Genomic DNA, 22,812 nt, shown 5'->3' on the forward strand with positions numbered 1-22,812 from the left:
GCAGAGTTCAGTTCCTGGAGATGACCCAGCCAGGGATATTACATGTGCATGTGCCAGTGTGGAAATAAATTTCAGGTAAGGAAACAAACATCAGTTTCAATCTTCCAAAAGCATCATTTAGAGTGAGATTTTTTTCTTTTAAGTCATTGTTTTATGAGTGTCCTTTTAAACTCACACCTATAGTATGTGGGGCTAGAAAGGGAAAAAAGAAAATATACAAGTGTTTGCCTTCCTACCTAGAGTAAATAAATAGAGGATATGAGCTGGCCAAGTTTACAGAGTCTTAGGCCATGTCTACACTTCCAAGCTTACAGCTGTTCCGCTGTAAGAGTGCTCATGTAGCCGCGTTAGACGATAGGAAAGAGTTCTCCAGTTGACATAATAAAACCAGCTCAACGAGCAGCAGTAGCTATGTTGACAGGAGAGCATCAACACAGCGTTGTGCACATGAGGGCTTATGCCAGCAAAACTCATGCCGCCGGGGTGCGGGGGGGGAGGGAGGTTTCCACACTCCTGAGCAACAAGTTTTGCCGACGTAAGTGCTAGTGTAGACATGGCCTTAGACTGTGGCCCTGCATATGGTTTGCTAGAGAGGAGCTAACAACAGTTCTGAGCCATCCAGGCAGGGTCTGCAGATACTTGGCAAAGCAATCAACCAAACTAATGAGCTATCAAGCTTCCCACCTTGAAGTTCTCCACTCCTGCTGTAGAGCTCCCGTCTCTGCTCACGCAAATAGGCACTCATGCTAATAGCATGGGAAGACGATTCAAACCTGCAATAAAAAGCATGCAGTCAGTCACACAACTCATAGTGACTTTTCTGTAGCCACAAAGATTGGGATACTGTGTTAGACTAAATGAGAAATTATTTGTTACTTAATTCCATTAGCTCTGACAGCGAGGCGCGTTCCAAACAGAGAAGGCCCAGCAAACAGGTGGAATCCACAAAACCAAACCCACACCTCAGCTCTTAACAAGGAAGTGCTGCAGCCAGTGATTAAAACTCAATACTCCCCTGGAAAAGTAGGAGTAACAAACTAGTCAATTATTTATTATTGTGTGGCCTCAGCAGCAGCCAGGAGGTGCCCATAGGGAGCTAACAATGGAAATCTCCATTGGAAGTCTTTCCTCAAAGCAGCTGGCACTAGACAGAGCTTGGGGGACAGGCAGTGAAACAGCCTTTCAGTCTCCCACCAGACACAGAGACCCACCCAGGCTCCAAGCCCGGAAGACTTCTCTGATGGCGCATGACAGCAGCAAGCCTTATCAGCCTCCTAGCATTATCATTCACTCAGCTCTGAGACCTGGACACTGGATTTTTCCTCTCAGTTGCTGTACTGTCATATGTTGTTGGGCCCCCTACAGCACATCCCTCTCCTACCGCTATCCAACTTTATACTCCCCCTGCCTTGCTTGACTTCTCACCACTCCTCCTCTCTGCTCCCTGCCTCCAGTTTCCATTTCCTTCTCTTACTCATGCAATCCTTTCCTTTCCCCCACTTCAACCCCAAGTGATTCCAACAAAAAAAAGTCTCTAAAACTATGCTTTTATAATATAAATAAAACGAATATATAGTCATATGTGTTCAAAACCCCAAAACATGAGCTTAACACATTGTGGACGCATCACAACTTTGCTTATACACCCATCCCTTTCCCACACAACATGGGTATCGTTTTTGCTTGTTCAGATTGCCAGCTCTTCACAGTATGGACACTATGTATGGAGCCATGACTGACTAGGGCATATTATAGTATAAATTATCATTTGAATTTATGTAGGGCCTTTCATCTGAAGATCTCAAAGTTCTTTACAAGCATTCATCAGGTAAGCTACGCAACAGCCCTGTTGAATGGGTATTACACTCACTTCAGCGATGGGGAAATTGAGGCACAGAACAATTAAATGACTTGTCCAAATGACACCAAGTCAGTCTCAAAATCTCAAGAACAGAACCCAGAAGTTCTGATTTCCACTGGTGCTGTTAGATCACACTCCCTCTACCCAGTATCTACAAAATTCGCTTCCAAGGAGCTATACCAAGTGCTCACACATCATACAGCTCTATCTGTCTACGAGAGCAAGGCTCCATCTCCTGTTCAAGTGATTTCCAAAGTCGGGACTCTAAACACAGAGATTTTTATGACAAGTGGATGGCTTCTCTAAATTGGAAGCAGGTGATGGAAATACAAGGAAGAGAGCCTCTCTGTCCAGAGAGAAAAACATGAAGATGGAATAGACGACAAGAATATGACTTTATCAAACATGTGCATCCCTCGGCGGATAGAGAAATTCCATTTCAACAGAGAGATTTCCATGGATGTAGTGACAGCTGACAGGAGACAGATAACAGAATGAGAGATCCTGATAAGCATCACTGTCACTAAGGTGCTAGCAGTGACTTAGTGACAAGAGCCTGAGTGGTAAAAGATGGCTATTCTTATGAACTTAGGCACCATCACGTTAACCAATTATCCTTAACTTCATTTTCAACTGATAGAAATGAGTACACAGGCTTAGAGTGCTGTGGGTGAAACAGAGCAGATGAATTCATCCTCCTCACTCCTCAGACTGAGAGGGGCTGAGAACGCCTGAGAATTTGCATGCTAAGCAATGGAGAAAGGAGAGCAGCCCTGTGGTGCTTCAAAGCACATCTGCAAGTCAGTTTAGCAATGGAATTAAATCCAAAGGGGAGTTCTGGCAGAGTAGACAGGAGTAGACAGAGAATCTGGAGAGAAAGAAATGTTGGGGATGTGGATCTAAAGCCACCCATTGGATCAGCCACGGGTGGACCAGATGTTTGGAGAACTATTTAGAAAAAGTGAAAGCCTTTGATACCAGGGGATTATGTTTAGTGATCTGTAGGCTCTCTGGGGCTCGGATCACCTTTTCACTGTGTGTGTGTATTGTGCCTTGCACAAGGAGCCCTGATTTCTCATTGGCCCTTTAGGCCCTACCAGAACACAGACAATAAAAACTTAGAGCAGACTGCCAGTGTCTGCTATAGTTAAGGATTAGATAACATAATAGTTATTATTTGTATTAGTGGTTTAAAAGAAACAAAAAAGAAAGAAAAAATAAGGAGGCCACTGGCTGGTTCTTAATGATTAAAGAAAGCAGGAGAAGCTTTAGGGAGGGCTGGAAAGAGGCCCACCACCAAACAGCTGCTTCAGCAGTGCAGAAGAGTGTTAATGCAGGACACATCTTCTCCCAACCCGCCCCACTGACAAAGTTAGTGCAAGCCATCCAGGGATGCCAAGTTCCTGCATTTTTCCCCATTTCCACATGCTGAGCCAACCTAGCCAGGAGGACCCCCACCTCCAACTCCAGCAGGACAGGCCTACGCCCACATTCATTTCCTTCCAGTTTCCTCAGAGCAACAGATTGACTGGATTTGTTAAATTTGGACTTCACATTTTCCTTCTCTGCTACCCTGCTGTTCCTCCTCTCTGCCTGAAGTTCCTCCTCATTATTATTATGTATCTGTACTACAACAGCGCCCAAAGGCCCCAGCTGAGATCGGGTCCCCTTTATGTTAAGCCCTATACAAATACATAATGAAAGACAATCCTGGTCCATCAGGGCTTAGTCTAAATAGACAAGGCAGACAAAGGGATGGGGAGAAAGGAAGTATTAAGATCCCCATTTTACAGCTGGGGAAATGAGGCAGGGAGAAGTTAGAGACTAGTGCAGGAAGCCAGTGGCAGAGATGGGAATAAAACACAAGTCCCCTCCTGACCCAGTGCCTTAACGACAAGGCCAATCTTCTCCTCCTATCTGTATTACTCCCCAGACCCCACCAACCTCCCTCACCCTGGAAGTCAAATTGCTTCCCCACATTTTCTTCCTCTCTCATATCCAACTCCCACTCCCCCTCACTCTTATTCCTACATTCCCCTCCCACCTGCTTCATTCTACTCCACACTTTCAACTCCAATTTCACTCAAAATTTTTCCTTAAAAACGTGATAGGATTAACCGCCTAGTCTTTACACAATGATCTTGTTTGTCCTGTTCTCCTTTTCCCTATGCAGCCCTTTGATTTCTGCTCTCGCTTGTGTGCTTTTGTGCTTTACTTCGACTGTAAGCGCGTCAGGGCAGGCATGATGTCTTACTACATGTTGGACAACACCTAGCACAAGGGGGCCCCATTCCTGAGTGAAGCCTTTGGACACTACTGTAATATAAAGAGTGAAGAAGAATCAGCAATACGGCTCTAGGATGACAGACGAGCTCCAGCTCTGGTAGTTCATTTCCATTTGAAGTGTCTGAAAACGTTATTAACTGCTAGAAGTGCACAATACTTGATGCTCCAGAGACAACCTCAATGCCAGGTACTATTCCGGCATCATAACAACACTTACTTGAACAGAGGGTTTTTAGGCCTTTGAGGTTTCTTCTTTGCAAAGAAAGCAGCAAATTCTCTCCCAGAGCTGGCATAGCTAAGCTGGGCTGATGGTTCTGAAGCAGTCCGAGTGTTCTTCATATCCAAGTATTCTGTCAGCAGCATCTGGGAGCAGGGAGAAGAGGAATGAAACATTTGAAATAGAACAGCGATGCAAGTTTATTCACAAATCCTAAGTGTCTTAACAGGACACTGCTAAACTAAAAAATGACAATTGGTAAAAATTTTAAAAGTGCCTAAGTGACTTGTGAGCCTAAGTCCTATTGATTTTCAATTAATCTTAGCTCCTAAGTCACTCATCCAATTTAAGACCACCATAAAAGCACTGTCTACATTCCAGAAATTTTGCAAAATTTTTCAGATGCTGTCAATACTGGTACAACTCCACTGATGTTAGCAACATTGAGAACCCTACTGTAGCTTGGCAGCTGGTGTTTACAGACCTATCATTACCAAAGTTCCACGTCACGGTGCTTAAAACACTAGCAACGGCCTGTCTAGACAAGGCCTCCCAACATTGCTGACGCCACTGAAGCTGAACTTGTTCAGCAATGATGGGGGGGGGGGGTTACAAAATTTCACAGTGTAGACAAGGCTTTAAGATAATTTAAAATGAAGGAATTTGACACTTTACTCCCCTTCTGTTTACTATTTCCAATTAGGGTGACCAGACAGCAAGTATGAAAAATCGGGACGGGGGTGGTGGGTAATAGGAGCCTATATAAGAAAAAGACCCAAAAATCGGGACTGTCCCTATAAAATCGGGACATCTGGTCACCCTATTTCCAATGTTTGGTTCTACTGCACCAGCCCGGTGCCGCTGTGTTTGAATTTTCTGTACCACAGATATCCACACTACCTCCTCCCAAAACACAAAATACCAACTCTACTGAAATACAGCGCATGATTAAATTATTTGTTTTTAGATCGGTTTTTGTAAGACATGTTTCTTTTTTTTTAAAACTTAAATTTAGGGCATAAACTACATCATCGTATCCCTTTAAATATATGTACCACACTCCTGGAATATTTAAATGGATATATTTAACAAGAGAGACTAAAAAGTGCTGTTAATTCATATAGTTGAATCACCACCTGAATTCAAGCTGATTACAGGGAGGGAAGCTTTATGGTCTAGTGGGCTGAGCACAAGTGTACATACTTAGATACTACAGTGATGGACACAAATACAAGAGGAGAGTGTGCACACAAGCCTGTCTAGTAGCAACGAACCTCTCAATTTTCCCCCTGACTATGCCACTTATCTGCTGTGAAGCCTCAGGCTCTCCCAGCAGAGCCTGTAAAGTACTTGAATTAGAGAACGAGGAAGGATGGTCCAGTGGTTGGTACACTTCTCTGGGACTTGGGAGACATGGGTTGTTGCATACAGCTTAAAATGAGGGTCCTGTTTTTGAAAAAATATGGCATGGTTGTCTCTCCGTGATTACCAGACCAAATGTACTTTCGAATCAAATAAGAATATGGATTTCCCTTCCCTTGCTACCAGCTCTGCACGCACAATTTAGGATCTCTCAGTCGAGCTGCGTTTTCTTCTAGCCCATCATCAATGATGAAAGTTCTACAGGGCAAATAACACCCTCGGTGAAATCTGTGCAACCCCAATACCTTCAGTGGAGCAGCAAAGAACTAACTGATTGACCCAGGAACTACTATTTAGTAAATAATTCTGTTCATTATGCAGAAACAGGATTACACTCCAGCTCATTCACTTTTAGCTGTGTTGGCTCTGGAGAGATAAAGGAAGCTAACGTAGTTTAAGAAAACAAAAACAAAACAATAAACTTACTTTTGTCAAGAAATTAAACTCCCTGAATATACTCAGGAAGCTTTTAGCATCTTGGAGCTATTGATAACACATTCCACATTCCATTCTATTATGAGCCAGCCAAACCCAATCAAAGTGTTGAGTGTAATGAGAGGAATACATCAGGACTGTGCTGCATATGTTTAAACAAATTACTAAGAAGTAATATCTAGGAAATAATATCTAGGCAAATGATATCATGCCACTAATTAGAAACAATTGAGAATTGCTCTAAAAAGATACAACACAATTAAATAAAGGTAACTTGATTTCAATTCCTAAAATATCTCAATTAAAACTTCATCTGAGAGAAGGTTTTAAAATACAAGCATGATTCTTGCCACATAAAAACTAATCACTACACTAAGGTTATTGTGAGTTTTTTTCCCCAGTAATGTACCAGTGCTGCTCTGTATTCTCTGGTTAGGTGTTTGCTTTGTTTACTTCAATCCATAGCCTTGAAAATAACAAAAGGTCATTTAAAATCTTTTCCAGAAAAAAAAGCTTGGCAATTTTTCTCATTTCATGGTCAGAACGTACTCATAATGGGCCCCATGATTTTGAAACTATCCTAAATCTAGAGCTAACATGAGTAGGATATCTGAAGTGAATAATGCAGTATTTTACTCAAGGATTACAATATGTCAGCAAAGAGTTAAACTAGAACCACAAAGAACTGGTCTTGCTACAAGAACATCATCAGACAAACACCAAAACATATGGCAATATGGTCATACAGTCTTAAGAGGGGTTTGAAGACAACCACAAACTGTAAGGGGAAATAACATGGGTGGCTGTGATGTCACCAGAACCTAAAGATAGGTAAGATAAGCTTTTTATATATGACTGCTCCTTTGACTTTTGGTTAATTCAATGGAGGAAAAGGGCTGGCTCTCGCTATGTATGGATATTGAAAAACAAATACATTATACCAATATGCACATAGGAGAAACCACACTGGATCAGACCACTGCTCCATGTGGTCCAGTGTCCTGACTCCAGCAGTGAGTCCAAGTTCTTAAGAGAGAAAAAGCTATCTTTAAATGCAACTGACCAACTGTAAAACACGGCACAATGGGGGAAATTACTTCCTGTCCCCAGCAGGGGATCAGCTGAAGCCCTTGTAATTTTTAACAAAGCAGATCTTATTTACATGTATGAAAACGTCTTTTAAAAAAAAAATCTTACTCAGTTATTTGCCTCACTAGCATCCTGCTGTATTAGTTCCATAGGCCAATTGTACCCTACATACTTCTCAGCTTGTCTTCATCCATCTCAACATCTTCTGCATCTCTTCCACCCCAACATCTCCAACAGTTCTGTCCCCCTGCAATCCTCACAACACAAGGCCTTAATAAACTCCATATTTCAGTGTCAAAAATTATTAGCCTGGGCATGTACTTAAAAAAGCCACAGTCAGTTTAAACTTTACAATCAATAAAACCACATTGTTCTGCCTACCAAATTGATAGGCATTTCACCACAGGATGAAGTAAGGATTTCAGGATTTGTTGCTATAACATTTGATTAACAGTTGCTAGACCATCAATCAAAAAACTCGTTAGACATTAATCACATGCACATATAGCAAGATTTATGAGTGACTATAAAGTTTGCAACATCCCATCCATCTATTAAAAGGACTTTTGACTTCCTGCTCAACAACAGTCAAATTCTACGATCCGTGTATTACACTCACGTCAATGTCAAACAAACAAATCTGCACAAGGAGAGAACAAAGCAGTCCTTGCGCTAACTGATCTACTGTACAGATATTTTGCAGCTTTGGAAAAGACGATTTATACAAACTAAAGAATCTTTTATAAACATAGGTATGTTTATATTTTGGGGATTTATTTAACCCTCGCAAAATGCATATGGTCACATCGCCATATACCATTTACCACTGATCTTTAACAGCTCTCCACATACTGTGTGTTTGAACCAAACTGTGACGTCCTTGGGACAAGAACCATACTTGTCTGTATGTCCAACATGTGCTGAACACATTGTTTGCACTTCCTATATCGTGCAGAGGAAGGACAGTCTCATGGATTAACACACAGGACTGTGACTCAGAAGACCTGGATTTTATTCCTGGATCTGCCACAGATTTTTCTTAATAATGTGCAACTCACTTCACTGGGCTGCACTTTCCTCATGTGTAAAAACAGGGGTAATCATACGTGTCTACCCCAAAGGGTGCTGCAAGGCTAAATACATTAATTACTATTACTACTTTCAGTTTTTAAAATATCCAGGGTTCTGGGCACCTATGTCCTCAATTAAAAATCACAACATAAGCAAAAGGACTGTAAATATATCTCCACCCATAACTACCTCAACAGACTTAAAGAGGGGGACAAGATGGGCTTTGCAATGTGCCCAGAAGAGTAATAAGTTGGGCACCAGCAGACAAAGTGAGGGTGTGAGGTCCAAAACAGAGCAGTCAGCAGCTCGCTCTCTCATTTATACTGAAGCCTTGCTGCTGATTTCAGCTGTAGTAATGTATCACAAGGACAAAGTGATCGCTAAGGTAACCAGCTCCCATACCATTCTGGGTTTCATAGGTTAAAACCAACACTTTGAATTCTACCCAGAAGCTTATCAGAAGCCAGTGTAGATCATGGAGCACTGGTCTGATGTGCTCCCAACATGAAACCACACTTAAAAAAAAAAAAAAAAAAAGATATGATATATTCGTATCAGATGATGATGATAAAATGCTTTAACAGCCTCCTGAGATACTATTGGGCTGTAAAGAGCAGCAACTGAAATAGACATTTTCAAATCATCAGGTCCAGATAACTTGCATCCAAGAGTTTTAAGAGAACTGGTTACAGAGCTCGCTGGACCATTAATGTTGATTTTCAATAAGTCTTGTAACACTGAGGAAGTTTCAGAAGATTGGAAGAAAGCTAATGTTGTCCCAGAATTTTAAAAGGATAAATGACATGACCCAAACAATTACAGATGTATCAGTATAACATTGATCCCAGACAAAATAATGGAACAGCTGATATGGGGCTCAGTTACCAAAGAATTAAAAGAGGGTAATATAATTACCGCCAATCAAAATGGATTTATGGAGAATAGATTTTGTCAAACTAAGTTGATATCTTTTTTTTAATGAGATTATAAATTTGGTTGATAAAGGCAAAGGTAATGTACTTAGACTTCTGTAAGGCATTTGACTGGGTACCACATAACTCTGCGCTATTTAAGATTTTGAATAGGAGAGAGCTGGACATTGCAGAGCACATGGTTTTGGGAAAATTAAGGACTGGGAGTGTGTTGGGCTCATCTTGCCAGGTGTAACCACAAGTGTAGCTTGGGGGTAAAAAGCAGGCTGCTGGAATTAGAAGTGCTGAGTCGGAGCTGCTTAACCCACAGACACTCAGTACAGGTTTATATGGCGTCTGGGACGTCCGGACAAGAGAACCACAGCAGCAGAGCCCTTTGAAGCACTTCGGGTTACAGAGCAGACAAGTGACACAAACCCTCACTGGTCTGGATTACACCCCAGAATACGACAGTAAAGTTCCACTGTACTGGATGCAGCTACACTGATTTACATTACCTGATGAGCTGGCCCTGTGTTTTTAAGGAAATCATTAATGGTGGTAAAATGGAAGAACAAGTGGTGAAGATCTCCAGCATCACATTACTTGGAGCTGGCATTAGGAACAAGATTTGCTCCCAACTTATCATTGCCTTTCAACATGACGGATGGCACCAATCCATTTAGGTTATTTATTATTGCAGCCAGTACTTATATGTTGCTAACTTTATTTTGTGCAGAATCTTTCATACTAGACATCTGAAGATGTTTCGGAGAGTTAAATTTTAAATTCCAGAATTAATAAGAGAGAAAGAGAAGCTGAGGCTACAAGCAAAGAGAACGCAAGTTTTATGTTGACATTTGCAATTAACAAAGGTCAGTGGAGAGCACTTTCTAGATGCCAGTTTACAGAGGGAGCCCTGACACCCACAGATACAAAACTGCATCAAAGTGCAGAGAGAGTTGGCTGGTGAAAGCAAAGCAAAGGGAGCAGACTGGAGAGGACACACTGTCTGTGAAGGCTGCTGAAGCAAGTCCATGGAAGGTTTTAACAACAAGAAGGCAATGGCAAAACAGATCCTCAAGTGAATGGGGTGTTTTAGTATGGTGTGTGGGCCCGTCTTGTAAATGCAGGAAGACGGGCAGCAGCATTATTCACATACTGGAAAGTTGGGACTTTGTGAGGCCCTCAAAAGAGGAGTCGCCAAGATGAGGTGAGATGAAAGCCTGTTTGAGAATTCTGGTGGGAGATGTTTTGAGCCAATAGCACATACAGCCATGGGCTAACTACCTGTATCAAACCTGTATTATCTGCATTTCAGTAATCAAACACCACTGTCACCCACAAATCCTGTAAAGTGTCAAAAGAAAACTCTTCGACCGTGTTTTAAAACCCAGCTTTCTGCACAAAAATTGGGTGAAAAATTGAACAGAACAGAGGCTAAATACGCAAAGGATTGAGACTTAAACAGAAATAGATAGGACGAGGCAAACACAGTAAGTCCAAGAGAGAATAAACACAGTCTATAAGGTGCAGTGAAGACTGTTTAGTGAGATTCAACCCGTTCCATATAATCCTGATGCTCCCCATGAAATTAACTACAACATGATAATAAAAAAAACTCAATTAATTTTCTCAGTGCACTACCCAGGTCTATTATCATACAAGGACTACATTTTTTTAAATAAACAAAAAACAAAACCATTTAAGTAACAGAACGGCTGCCAACTCTACTGCATTCATTATCAATTCCAGTTGTTCAATTAGCACAGCCATTAGCGTAGACCTGTGAATGTTTCCATATCTCGGTGGGGGAGGGGAGGAGCGAATTAGCCCCAAAACTATTTTAAACTCAACTCTTTAAAGGCAGTTTTATTAGTTACTGAATCATACTCCTGCTTACACAGCTTTGGAAGGTTTAAAACTGAAATCTTTTTATTTCAAAAGTCTGATGTGGTTGTGAGTTCTTTCTGCAACTCCCAAGAACAATTGCATGGACCTTTTCGGACACACAACACACACAACCATATTTGGTTTTACTGTACTTTGTAAAGGGATGTACTGTGTACCTCAGAATATTTTACAAAGTAATGAGGTTCCATATTTATTAGCAGAGCAAAAGGAGAAGCCTTTAGACCAGTGATACTAAGACCACAGTGGTTCAAGGGCCAAATTAGCAATCAACATTACCCAAAATAACCACAGTAGTGAGAATATATATACGATGGCCAAAGCATGAAGGGGCATACAAACGTTTAGCATATCTGGCACGTAAAAACCTTGCAATGCCAGCTACAAAAGTGCCATGCAAATGCCTGTTCCCACTTTCTGGTGACATTGTAAATAGGAAGAGGGCAGCATTATCTCCTGTAAACGTAAACAAACTTGTTTGTCTTAGCGATTGGCTGACCAAGAAGAAGGACTGAGTGGATTTGTAGGCTCTAAAATTTTATATGGTTTTATTTTTGAGTGCAGTTATGTAACAAACAACAAAAAATCTACATTTGTAAGTTGCACTTTCACGACAGAGATTGCACTACAGTACTTGTATGAGGTGAATTGTAAAATACTATTTCTTTTGTTTATCATTTTTACAGTGCAAATATTTGTAATCAAAAATAGACACTGATTTCAATTACAACTCAGAATAGAATATATATGAAAATTTAGAAAAACATCCAAAATATTTAATTAATTTCAATTGGCATTCTATTGTTTAACAGTGCGATTAATCATGATTAATTTTTTAATCGCAATTAACTTTTTTGAGTTAATCGCGTGAGTTAACTGCGATTCATCGACAGCTCTAATATATATTAAAAAAAATAATTCTCACAGCAAAATGACTGACCATGTATTCTGCAAGTGGCTAATAATATAGTAAAAGCATCCTGATTGGTTAATAATTACATCACACCATGTTTTAATGTCATGTGCTGCAAAGAGCTGCAGGAGACATGTTAAAGAGCCACTTGCAGCTCCCAAGTCTTAGTCTGAGTATCACCACCTTAAGACACTTAATAGGCTACATGTTAAGCGCCTGTTTTCAAGAAGGACCATGGGAGCTCAACCTTCAACCAAGAAAGGAACTCTGGCTCAAGTAATAAACAAACATACATGACACTATATAGCAATTTACATATTAATTCTGTACAAACTTTAGCTAATTAATCATCAACACCCTGTGGAGGGTCCATCTAATTTTACAGATTCGAGGTATACTTCTGTTCCCTATGAAAGCAATGGCAAAGTTTTCATTTGCCACAGGGCCAGGATTTCCCTCTCTGATTCTCCCTGTCATTGAGGGCTGTAAGGGGACGGACAGAGTCTGTGTTCTACTGCTGGAAGAAAGGCACAAGACAAAAGGCTCCTTATGCCCTCTCTCCCCACCTTTATGCACTTGTGAAGAGCCAGCTATTAAAGTTTTCATCTTAACCTATATCTGTGACACACAAGATAAGCAGAGCCAAAGAGTGAGGTGCTGAGAGCTGCCACACCAGGTGAGCCTGGTGAATCAGCTTCTGGAAGCTTTTAGCCAAAAGGAGTAACAGCAGGGGCTGCACAGTGAATTGAACGGGGTGACCTCCTTCCCAAGTCATGGGTGAGCAGTTTTGCAACAGGGAAGTTACATTTTTAATATGCACTTGATTTACAAGATTACATGGTAGACCACTTCAGGCATTACCATTCCCTTCACAGTACAGCTGTGATGCAGCAGGTTATTTAGATGCCCTCACTGAAATGCGAAGATTGGTTCTTCTCCTAGCAGGGCCACATGTGTGTGCACGTGCACGCGTCTCTCTCCCCTCTGCCCCTCCTCTCTCCCTCCTCTTCTTTCCCAGCAGTTCTGCTGCTTTCATCCACAATAAAAAACAGATTGATGGCAAATTTCTTTCAACTGCCAAGAGTGAATTTGAAAATTGGGACAGAAAACAAATAGAGTGAGTTTGAATTTTCTCTATACATGTCAGTCGTTCTTTAAATAAAGATTATTCTGATAGAAAGTATCCAGTATTAGCAAAAAGAACAGGAGTACTTGTGGCACCTTAGAGACTAACAAATTTATTTGAGCATAAGGTTTCATGGGCTACAGCCCACTTCTTCGGATGCACAGAATGGAACATCTATGGAATGGAACATCCGAAGAAGTGGGATGTAGCCCACGAAAGCTTATGCTCAAATAAATTTGTTAGTCTCTAAGGTGCCACAAGTACTCCTGTTCTTTTTGCGGAAACGGACTAACACGGCTGCTACTCTGAAACCTATCCAATATTAGGGGCAGCTTTTTGCCACCAGGGTCAGAAGCTTAACACAAAACAAAACAAAGAGAAAAAAAATATCAATCAGGGATATCCATTTTCTTGAGACATAAGCAAAACTTAACGGGGTACATTTTCACAGCAAGGCATGGGGTTTGAGCTGTGCAACTCCCATTAAAATCAATGGGAATCACACAGCTGAAAAACTGTGCACTGCTTTGAAAATGTACCCCTCATTGTTAGTACTGAGGGTAGGGGAAAAACTCATGCATCTTTTTTGGACTAGGAACAACTGTAATTCTTCTGATTGCTTAATGGCTACATTCAATTTAGCCTTTCAATCCTTATTTTCTCTGTTGCGACTGGTGAGGATTTGTACAATATATACAGCCCACTAACGTATGTATGAGTGCAGGTGACCAGCCGAGTATGTCCACAAAAGGTGCAAGAAGCAATAGGCTTCACCTGAGAGGCACAAAAGCAGGAGGTCATTAAGTGTTGATATACTTGTCCCGAGGACACGCAGCCAGTGAGGGGCAGAGCCCGCGCCGCCCCAGAGAGTAGCTGACTCAGCAGCCTGCCCGCTCCCCCGGCACGCCGCCAATCCACCATGGCCAGCTATACCAAGACGGCCCAGGTGAGCAGGCCTCTCCGCGCCCCCAAGCAGGGCTCCTCGCCGGGTGAGGGGACGCAGGAGACCACGGGCAGGCCGCTGAGGCGGCTACTCTCTGGGGCGGCGCGGGCTCTGCCCCTCACTGGCTGCGTGTCCTCGTGACTCCAGCAGGCATCAGCGTGCCATTAAAAATCAGCTCGCGTGCCATCTTTCGCACGCGTGCCATAGGTTGCCGACCCCTGGTCTGAGCCATTGAAGTCCTCAATCATGGTTTAAAGACTTCAAAGTGCTGAGAATCTTCCAGCAAGCCATGGGACCCATGCCCCACGCTGCAGAGGAAGGCGAAAAACCCCCAGGGCCTCTGCCAATCTGCCCTGGAGGAAAATTCCTTCCTGACCCCAAATATGGCGATCAGCTAAACCCTGAGCATGTGGGCAAGTCTCACCGGCCAGACACCCAGGAAAGAATTCTCTGTAGTAACTCAGATCCCACCCCATCTAACATCCCATCTCAGGCCATTGGGCATATTTACCACTAATAGTCAAACACCAATTAATTGCCAAAATTAGGCTATCCCATCATACCATCCCCTCCATAAACTTATCAAGATTAGTCTTGAAGCCAGATATGTCTTTTGCCCCCACTGCTCCCCTTGGAAGGCTGTTCCAGAACTTCACTCCTCTGATGGTTAGAAACCTTCATCTAATTTCAAGTCTAAACTTCCTGATGGCCAGTTTATATCCATTTGTTCTTGTGTCCACATTGGTACTGAACTTAAATAATTCCTCTCCCTCCCTGGTATTTATCCCTCTGATATAGTTATAGGAGCAATCATATCTCCCCTCAGCCTTCCTTTGGTTAGGCTAAACAAGCCAAGCTCTTTGAGTCTCCTTTCATAAGACAGGTTTTCCATTCCTCGGATCATCCTAGTATAATTAGTTAACATTTCTTTCAATGATATGAGAGCCAAAAATAGGGTGACCAGATAGCAAGTGTGAAAAATCGGGACACTTTTTTTCGAGGCAGGGGTATAGTTGCATATTTAAGACAAATACAGACTAACACGGCTGCTACTCTGAACCCCTAATATCAGGATGTCAGGTCACCCTAGCCAAAAAAGAATCCAGCCAAGTCTCCCACAGTGTTTATCATCAATGCATATTTGGTCTACTCAAGTCAGCTCATACATCAATGAATACACTAGGAAAGCTCATCTGTTGATTCTGGTTGAGATATTTTCCATACAGCCATTTTTCAGAGTGAGACTACGTTAATGAAGAAATGCACAGCTTTAGTATGTACAATAAAATGACCAGTGCGACAGCTCAACCAAAATACTATGAAAACTGCTTTACTATCCAGAAACCGGCACATTCAATACAGCAGCAGCAAAGGGAAGAAGACAGCATGCTGTTTAAATACCAACCGTGTTAACTCACAGGTAATATAGTACACTTCATGTATTTCATGTTTTCAACTAATTGCTTAAGACATCCTGCTACAGTGGAGAGAGTAACAGTAGTATGCCCTCCGTTTTCATTAAATGCCAGCTCTTAATAACAGACTCCAAAAGGGGCTTAATTGCATTTACTCCCAGCTCCTGAACTTTAAAAGTTGTTAATCAGATTTCTATGTAAATGGAATGACGATTAAAGGTTAAGTACAGGTTTCTGAAATTTCAGAAGTTGAAGACGTATTGCCCTTAACAGGAAAAAGAAACTATCAGACTTGACAGGAACTAAACATCTTAATTAAATGCTGAGAAGTACAGTACTTATTTCTGCATGAAGTTCTATTTTCAAATGTCAAATTTAATCAGGCACTTGACTAAAAAATGTGCAATATTCCAACAGCAAGGAGGGGGAGGAAGCCTTGGGATTCTTTTCTGTTACCACCTGCATATCCCAGAAACTCCTTTGGTTTCTTCTAAGGATTTAATCCCTGCCCAGCCACCGCCCCCAAGTGTCACAGAGGAATGTCTTACACCGCTTAGAGGCGCACTGTATTCCAGTTCAGAAATAATATGACAAGATGTTTTCCAACATACCAGTGCTTCCCCTGTAATTCACTATCCCTGTAACGACAGTGCCGTTCTGACAAAGAAACTTGAAGGCCCTCATAAATCTGACTCACAAGGATTTTATGCTCCCTGAGCATATAGCTCATCAATTATCATCTGAGTCACAAGCATAAAAACTTCTTTTGGGGGGTGAATTTAGTACTTCTGAATGGTGCTTAAATGGCAGCTTGAAGCCCTGTGTTTAGCCACAGGACAGGCTCACTGGAAGCAACAAGGTAAACTTCACACACTGCCCCTGAACTTTAACCTTGAAGTACCTGAGAGTCTCCATGACCCTTCACACTTTGGTTTCTCTTCTGGTATTGCCAATGATCGATACAATGCACATACATATATTACAAACTCATTATTAGACATATATACAGCCTGCTAGCTAACGCAGAGAGCAGAAGTTTATAGGTGAAATCCTGTCCTCATTGAAGTCGGTGGGATTTTTACCATTGATTTCACCTTGTGTATTGAATTTATGCTGACGCTTGTATTAATTGTGTTATCAGTCCACACACTTTACAGTTAAATAGCAGGCTGTGTAGTTGCTGGGGCAGGCACTAGGTGAACTTACGATCACAAGGACTCTGTCAGTATATTACATAGTAAGAAGTATCTGAGCTCTGCGAGAGTTCAAGTCCGATCTGCGCTGCCACTTCACAATGAATTTTGGCCGCAGACAATACAATCACCAGGTGAAGACTAAACACAGGACCTTCAGCATCAAAAACTAAAGTGCCAATAAACTGTGTTACATCTTTAGCAGCTGTCAACCCACCATGGCAATGTTGTATATGACAGAAGAGTAGACTCAAGTAAGAAAACAACTGTGAAGTACATGGAGCATCAGAAATTGATTGTATTTATTATACTTACAGCAACCAAAAATGTGCTGCATACTTTACAGTGCAAACAGAAGATACCTGAGGACCCCGCCCTGAAGAATTTGCCATCGTATTTTAGGTGTAACATCAAGTGGGATTAAACAGTAAGGGAATGGACGAAGGAAGGAAGGACAAAGGTCAGTGGTGGTGGGCACCAATCCCATTCAGATTCAGACCACTCCATATCTGTTTAGCCAATTACAGCCCTTCTTCCCAGTGACCTCAAAATGGCAGGAATGGGAAAAAACTATGTTCTACCCCCTAGCCAGTCATAAAAGGGGACACTACCAAAGGAAGCACTCACTAAACGGGGACAGGAATTCGGAGGATGAAAAGTGGTTGAAAAAATAGGAAGTTGATTTGTTATTGATAAAGATTATCACTGTTGCTTTATGTTAAAAGTCTGCTAGACAGACCTAACAAGAAAATGGTTATGAAAGTCCACTACAAAAAAATCCTAGACAGAGTAAGTTTGTATACAATACCTAGCTATGTTTGTCAGAATTAGTCAGAGAAAAATGAGGTCTTATGATTTTCAGAGGCTGCCTCTCTGTAATGAGATGGAGTGCCAAAACAACTCTATTTAACAAATGCCACACACATGAAACACCATATTTTCTCTTGATTCACTAGCTAAGGGGTTGTTATTTGTACGTGTATTAACTTAACCTTAAAGATCTGAACACATCTGGATATTAAGTTGCGGCCCAAAGGCAAAACCCCTAGCAAACAAAAAACACCTCTCAGAAAACAGCCAAGCAAAGTCACAAGTGAGAGGTTTCATTTATGACCTTACTAATACCAAGGATGGCAGACCTGGACTTCTGTAGGAACAAGTCTAGTCACTCCAAGAGGCTGATGCGATGGCACTTGCAGCAGCCACTATTTCAGGCACTGCCTATAAGGTCATCAATATCTTTGAATTCTGCTGAGCTAGAGAGCAATTCTCTCTCAAACTCACAACAAATGTGGTTTCCTAATCTTCCTGTTGTTACATGAACAGAAGTTCAGGATCACTGCAGAGATGTTAGCAGCATTCTGATTTCCCTAGCTTTTGAGACAAAGCTAGGAACCCCACCGTTTACCAAAAGGCACCTCTGAACTAATGCCAGTAAGAAACCTGCTCTTCTTACAAGATATTAATAAGACACTGATGCCAGAGGGGGGAGCTCACAGCAAAGAGAAGATTCACATTTTCAGGTGTGGGGGGAAAAATAATCCAAGTTGGAAATTGTTCAAAGCTCCAGTGTACTAGCCATTTCTTCCCTTTAAAGTACCCTTTAGGCTCTCTATCCCTTCTCTCTTTTATGCTGTACTATGAAAGGTGCAGCAGTGGGCCACCAAAATGCCAACGTTAAGCGGATTATTATGTTTCCAAACATGCTCCATTACAGTAGTTGCTTGAATGTCTTTCTGCATCAGGGAGTCTTTTCCTCCCCCTTTCATCACCTTATCAAATGAAGCTAAACAGGAACACTTGCATCTAATGATACTGGGGACCTTGTAATGGGATTAGGAAAAACACAGTGTTAGTTTCAAGGAGGTGTGTGACCTTGAAGAGATTTCTCACTCTGTTCTTTGAACAGATGCACCAGGAAGACTGAATAGAATTCTTAATTGGGGAGAGGAAGGCATCCATTCCTGGGGCAGATTTTCCTTTATCTTGTGAACAGCAGCTAGAAATACTAATTATGTACTAGAATGCAACTAAGAACCCAACTGAAGGGGCAAGGGGAAGCCTTCTAAAATCATGTAGTTTGTTTTGCAGATCTTTGGTCAGAGAGAAAGTCAATAGCAGTCTCTGCTAAGCATAAAATTTCAGATTTAACCATTTGCAAAGGCTGAGGATTGTCATATCTATACCTCCACCAGTTCTGGAAAGAGCCAGTTTCCTTTATGAGACCCCCAGTTCTGCTTCTCTAAATCCCTGACTGGATTCAGCTAGTGACACAAGACACGAAACAGCATCAAAACCACATGCAGGGATTCGCATGGAGTTTGCAAGGCCAACAGCAAGGCCAGCAATGTCCAGCCTTTGCCTAGATCCAGTGAGGCAATGCCAGTCATCTGTTCATAGACACGCTATCTACCGACAATTTCATGCTAACCAACACAGCGCTGTGGGATGTTAACAAATGCCAAATCCGGACTCAAAACTGTGAGGCATTAAACACCACCCTCAATTTCCAAATGACTTCACTGGCAGGAAGGTGACTCTCTGCACACTGCAGTAATGCACTTCACATGGGTACAGACTGAACCACGGTGTAACTCAGTAACAGTTCTGAGATCATATGGCGAGCAGACAACTCAATGATGGATACCCCGCTGAGCTCAGCTGAGACTCAAATTATTTTTGAGAAATTTTCTCCAGTTAGACCCATAACCACCTCTCTTGTTTTCTCAAATGAATTTTGGAATCATCATACAATAAGATCCCAGTCTAGCATCCAGAGCACTCAAGCAGGCTACATTTTCCCAACAGTAGCATGGAGTTTCTAAAAAGACTGCCAACAAAGTTTAGACACAAAAGCATCACTAGTTTATTTTTAAGCATAAATATTGCTTTGAAAGGTGAATGAAAACTACAGTAGTACGAAGTTCTGCAACCCAACAACTAAAAGGCCATAAAAAAGTGTCTGGGGATTTTTAGTGTCATTAAATCTCATAGTATACTGGAACCAGATGCAAGAATAAAAAACTGCAGTGTCATCCTGATACCATATTTTGCATCCTACCCTGTAGGGGATTGCATTCCAGTGATCTCTCTTTCCGCTGTCAAGTATCAGAGGGATAGCCGTGTTAGCCTGGATCTGTAAAAGCAGCAAAGAGTCCTGTGGCACCTTATAGACCAGGGGTCGGCAACGTTTGGCACGCGGCTCGCCAGGGTAAGCACCCTAGCGGGCCGGGCCAGTTTATTTACCTGCTGACGCAGCAGGTTCGGCCGATCGCGGCCCCCACTGGCCGCGGTTCACTGTCCGGGGCCAATAGGGGCGGCGGGAAGCTGCGGCCAGCATCATCCCTCGACCACGCCACTTCCCGCCGCCCCCATTGGCCTGGGACCGTGAACCGCGGCCAGTGGGGGCCGCGATCGGCTGAACCTGCTGCATCAGTAGGTAAATAAACTGGCCCGGCCCGTTAGGGTGCTTACCCTGGCGAGCCGCGTGCCAAACGTTGCCGACCCCTGTTATAGACTAACAGACGTATTGGAGCATGAGCTTTCGTGGGTGAATACCCGAACTTCCTCAGATGCCTGTGCATCTTTCCGCTGTGTTACTGTCTCTATTGAATTCACTTCTGACCTTGAACTTCTGAGATAAAGGGTAAGTTCATTTATCCAAAGTGCTACATAATTCTTCCAGTTACTAGGGTATTAAGTGAAACAACTGGGTTTTGCTTCCCGTAACACTACTTAAAAATAAAGGGCTGTCAAAGAGAAGCAGCCTCAACCTCAGTCTCCAGAAGGCTACCTACCACTTAAAGCTTCTATTTACACTTCGTCTAAACATTCTCATGGTCCAATCTGTAAGCCCCATCTTTCATGGCACAACTGCACTTGACAAACAAATGCGGTTCAACAATGCTATTGAAGATACACAGTACTCTGTGTTTAGTTATGCTATGGTACATTTAATTTATACATATATTACTTTAAAAATAAAATATGGACTGGATTACAACCATAGACAAGGGTGATGAGAACTGATGGGAAAATGAAGAGATCGCAAATCCGCATTAACTTGTCTGATTCAGATAATTACTTGAGTTTTTTAAGACATTTGTGACTCACGAGGGAGTCTGTAAATTTATTGTCTTCTGCAATCTAATATTGTTGGCAGCCATGAGAGTTACCTATTTATTGATGTGTGACAGCGATTTATCTTCAGTGGATCAAATGCAGCTATTTAAATGGTTTTCCCTCTTTTGGCGAGCACAGCCTTCAAGCAGCAAAACGTGTAAATTACTTTAAGGGAACAAAACATTCTATATATGTCAAAAGAATCCATGGGACTGAGAAAAATGAGAAGGGTTTGCTGGGTGGTTTGGCAGCTCTGCCATGAAACATGGCACGAGAACAAATGACTCGAGTTGGTCACTTTTACATGCAGTGGACAGAAAAGACACAGGAGTGTGGGCTAATAGACAGGGCACTGCACTGGGAGTCAAGAGACCTACTCAGCTGCTGATCTGCTGTGTGACCGCCACCTGCTTGTGCATCTGTTTCCCAAACCACCCTTTGTTTCATCTGTGTAGACTGATGGGGCAGGGACTGTTTCTCATTGTTTTTGTATAACATGTAGCACAAAAGGCCCCTGATCTTGGTTGGGGCCTCTTGGTGTTACTTCAATATAAATTAGAACAGGTGCAACCTAGGGAAGGGGAGAGAGAGAGCAGGACCACGACAGCTGCTCACTGCAAGCTGGCTAGTCCAAGGCACTCTGTTGCTACTGTTACTCTCAAAGGTGACTATCTGCAGACTAGATAAACACTATCCTGACCTCCAACGTGTAGGCAGACAGAGTTCATAGGTGGAAAAGAGGAATGGGAACCCCCCAAATAAAAGTGAGGAGGGCATCTGTATACCTGTGCGGGGAGGACCTTTGGTCAGACCAAGCATAGTGATGGAAAATTGGTTTGTTTGGGGGGTTTTTAAATAATGCCTAGAATGCTAGGAGAGTGGGGGTTACCACCAAGCCAAAGAAAAGCCAACAGGCACATTTAAAATAGAACTAAGTAGCTTTAATAATCTATAGACATACAAATCACTGTCAAGAAGGAACCAGCAGTTCCCAAGTGCTTCTTTTTTCACTTCCATTAGTCTGCAGCTTTTATTCCCCCTGATCCTATCAGTCATAAGTGGAGGAATAATATACTTTTATTTTCAAAAGTTCTAAATGCATCAGTCAGAGAGTAAATAACTCACAATCAAGAGGCAGGTAAGACTCTTGTAGCCTGCTAGAATGATCAGGCTGAAAGCTTCTAGGAGTAAATAGCTGTCTGTCTTCTTTTCACCATTGTCAACAAAGGCCGATAGAGAAGGTTTCCAAGAGCACCCACTGCTTCTCCCCAGCTTCAGACAAACTTGATTTCAGCCCTGAAATCCCTCCAACCAGCAGTAAAAGTTGCCACCTGTCCAGGCTTTCCCAGCATCTTCCCTTTTTTGGAAGTAGCTGTCCTGGGAAATCTGTTGCGGTGCTCAGTATGCACTGCCAGCTGTCCAGATTTATGGCTCAGAAGCATCCCAGATGTCCCGTTTTTTGTATCTTAGAAGTGGCAACCCTACCAGTATTCCTTTCTGAGCTCAACCCAAATGCCACTTCAAAATCCCAAAAGCACACATCACCCTCTCTATCAAACCTCACACCTGTTGCTTTCCAGGAAGTATCTGGTTCCACCTTTTCACACTTGAAATTTCATGTTTAATTTTGTTGGTTTTAATTCTCCAAATTCCCAACATACATGACAAGATTTAGATTTTAGAGTAAAGTGGCAAGACTTCAATGTCCAGACAGCCCTGCAGATTGATGGATGTGAATCTGGAGACCCAATTCCAGGTGGCAGAATTGTAGTTCCCAGTGATTTACATTACCTGCTGCAGTGAAAAGTATAAGTCACCCAAAATCAATAATTTTGCATTAAGTTCTCCCTGGTCGGAAGGTCCTGCGTAAGGCCCTTTGCACCATCAGTGGCACGGT

General features: G+C 42.2%; 1 protein-coding gene across 2 annotated transcripts in view; it reads right to left on the bottom strand.

The window, feature by feature from the left end:
* Positions 1-22,812, bottom strand: part of EXOC4 (exocyst complex component 4) — a 611,454-nt gene that overhangs the window by 462,095 nt on the left and 126,547 nt on the right. For both annotated transcript variants that reach the window (XM_026648604.1, XM_026648605.1), the window contains 2 exons: positions 4,365-4,510; positions 685-773 (listed from right to left, as the gene is read on the bottom strand). In XM_026648604.1, the coding sequence (XP_026504389.1) occupies positions 685-773; positions 4,365-4,510 (235 nt within the window). The remainder of the gene's footprint in view (positions 1-684; positions 774-4,364; positions 4,511-22,812) is intronic.

Source organism: Terrapene carolina, unplaced genomic scaffold (genome assembly GCF_002925995.2).
Source record: "Terrapene carolina triunguis isolate 2854851 unplaced genomic scaffold, T_m_triunguis-2.0 Scaffold68, whole genome shotgun sequence".
NCBI classification, from domain to species: domain Eukaryota; kingdom Metazoa; phylum Chordata; order Testudines; family Emydidae; genus Terrapene; species Terrapene triunguis.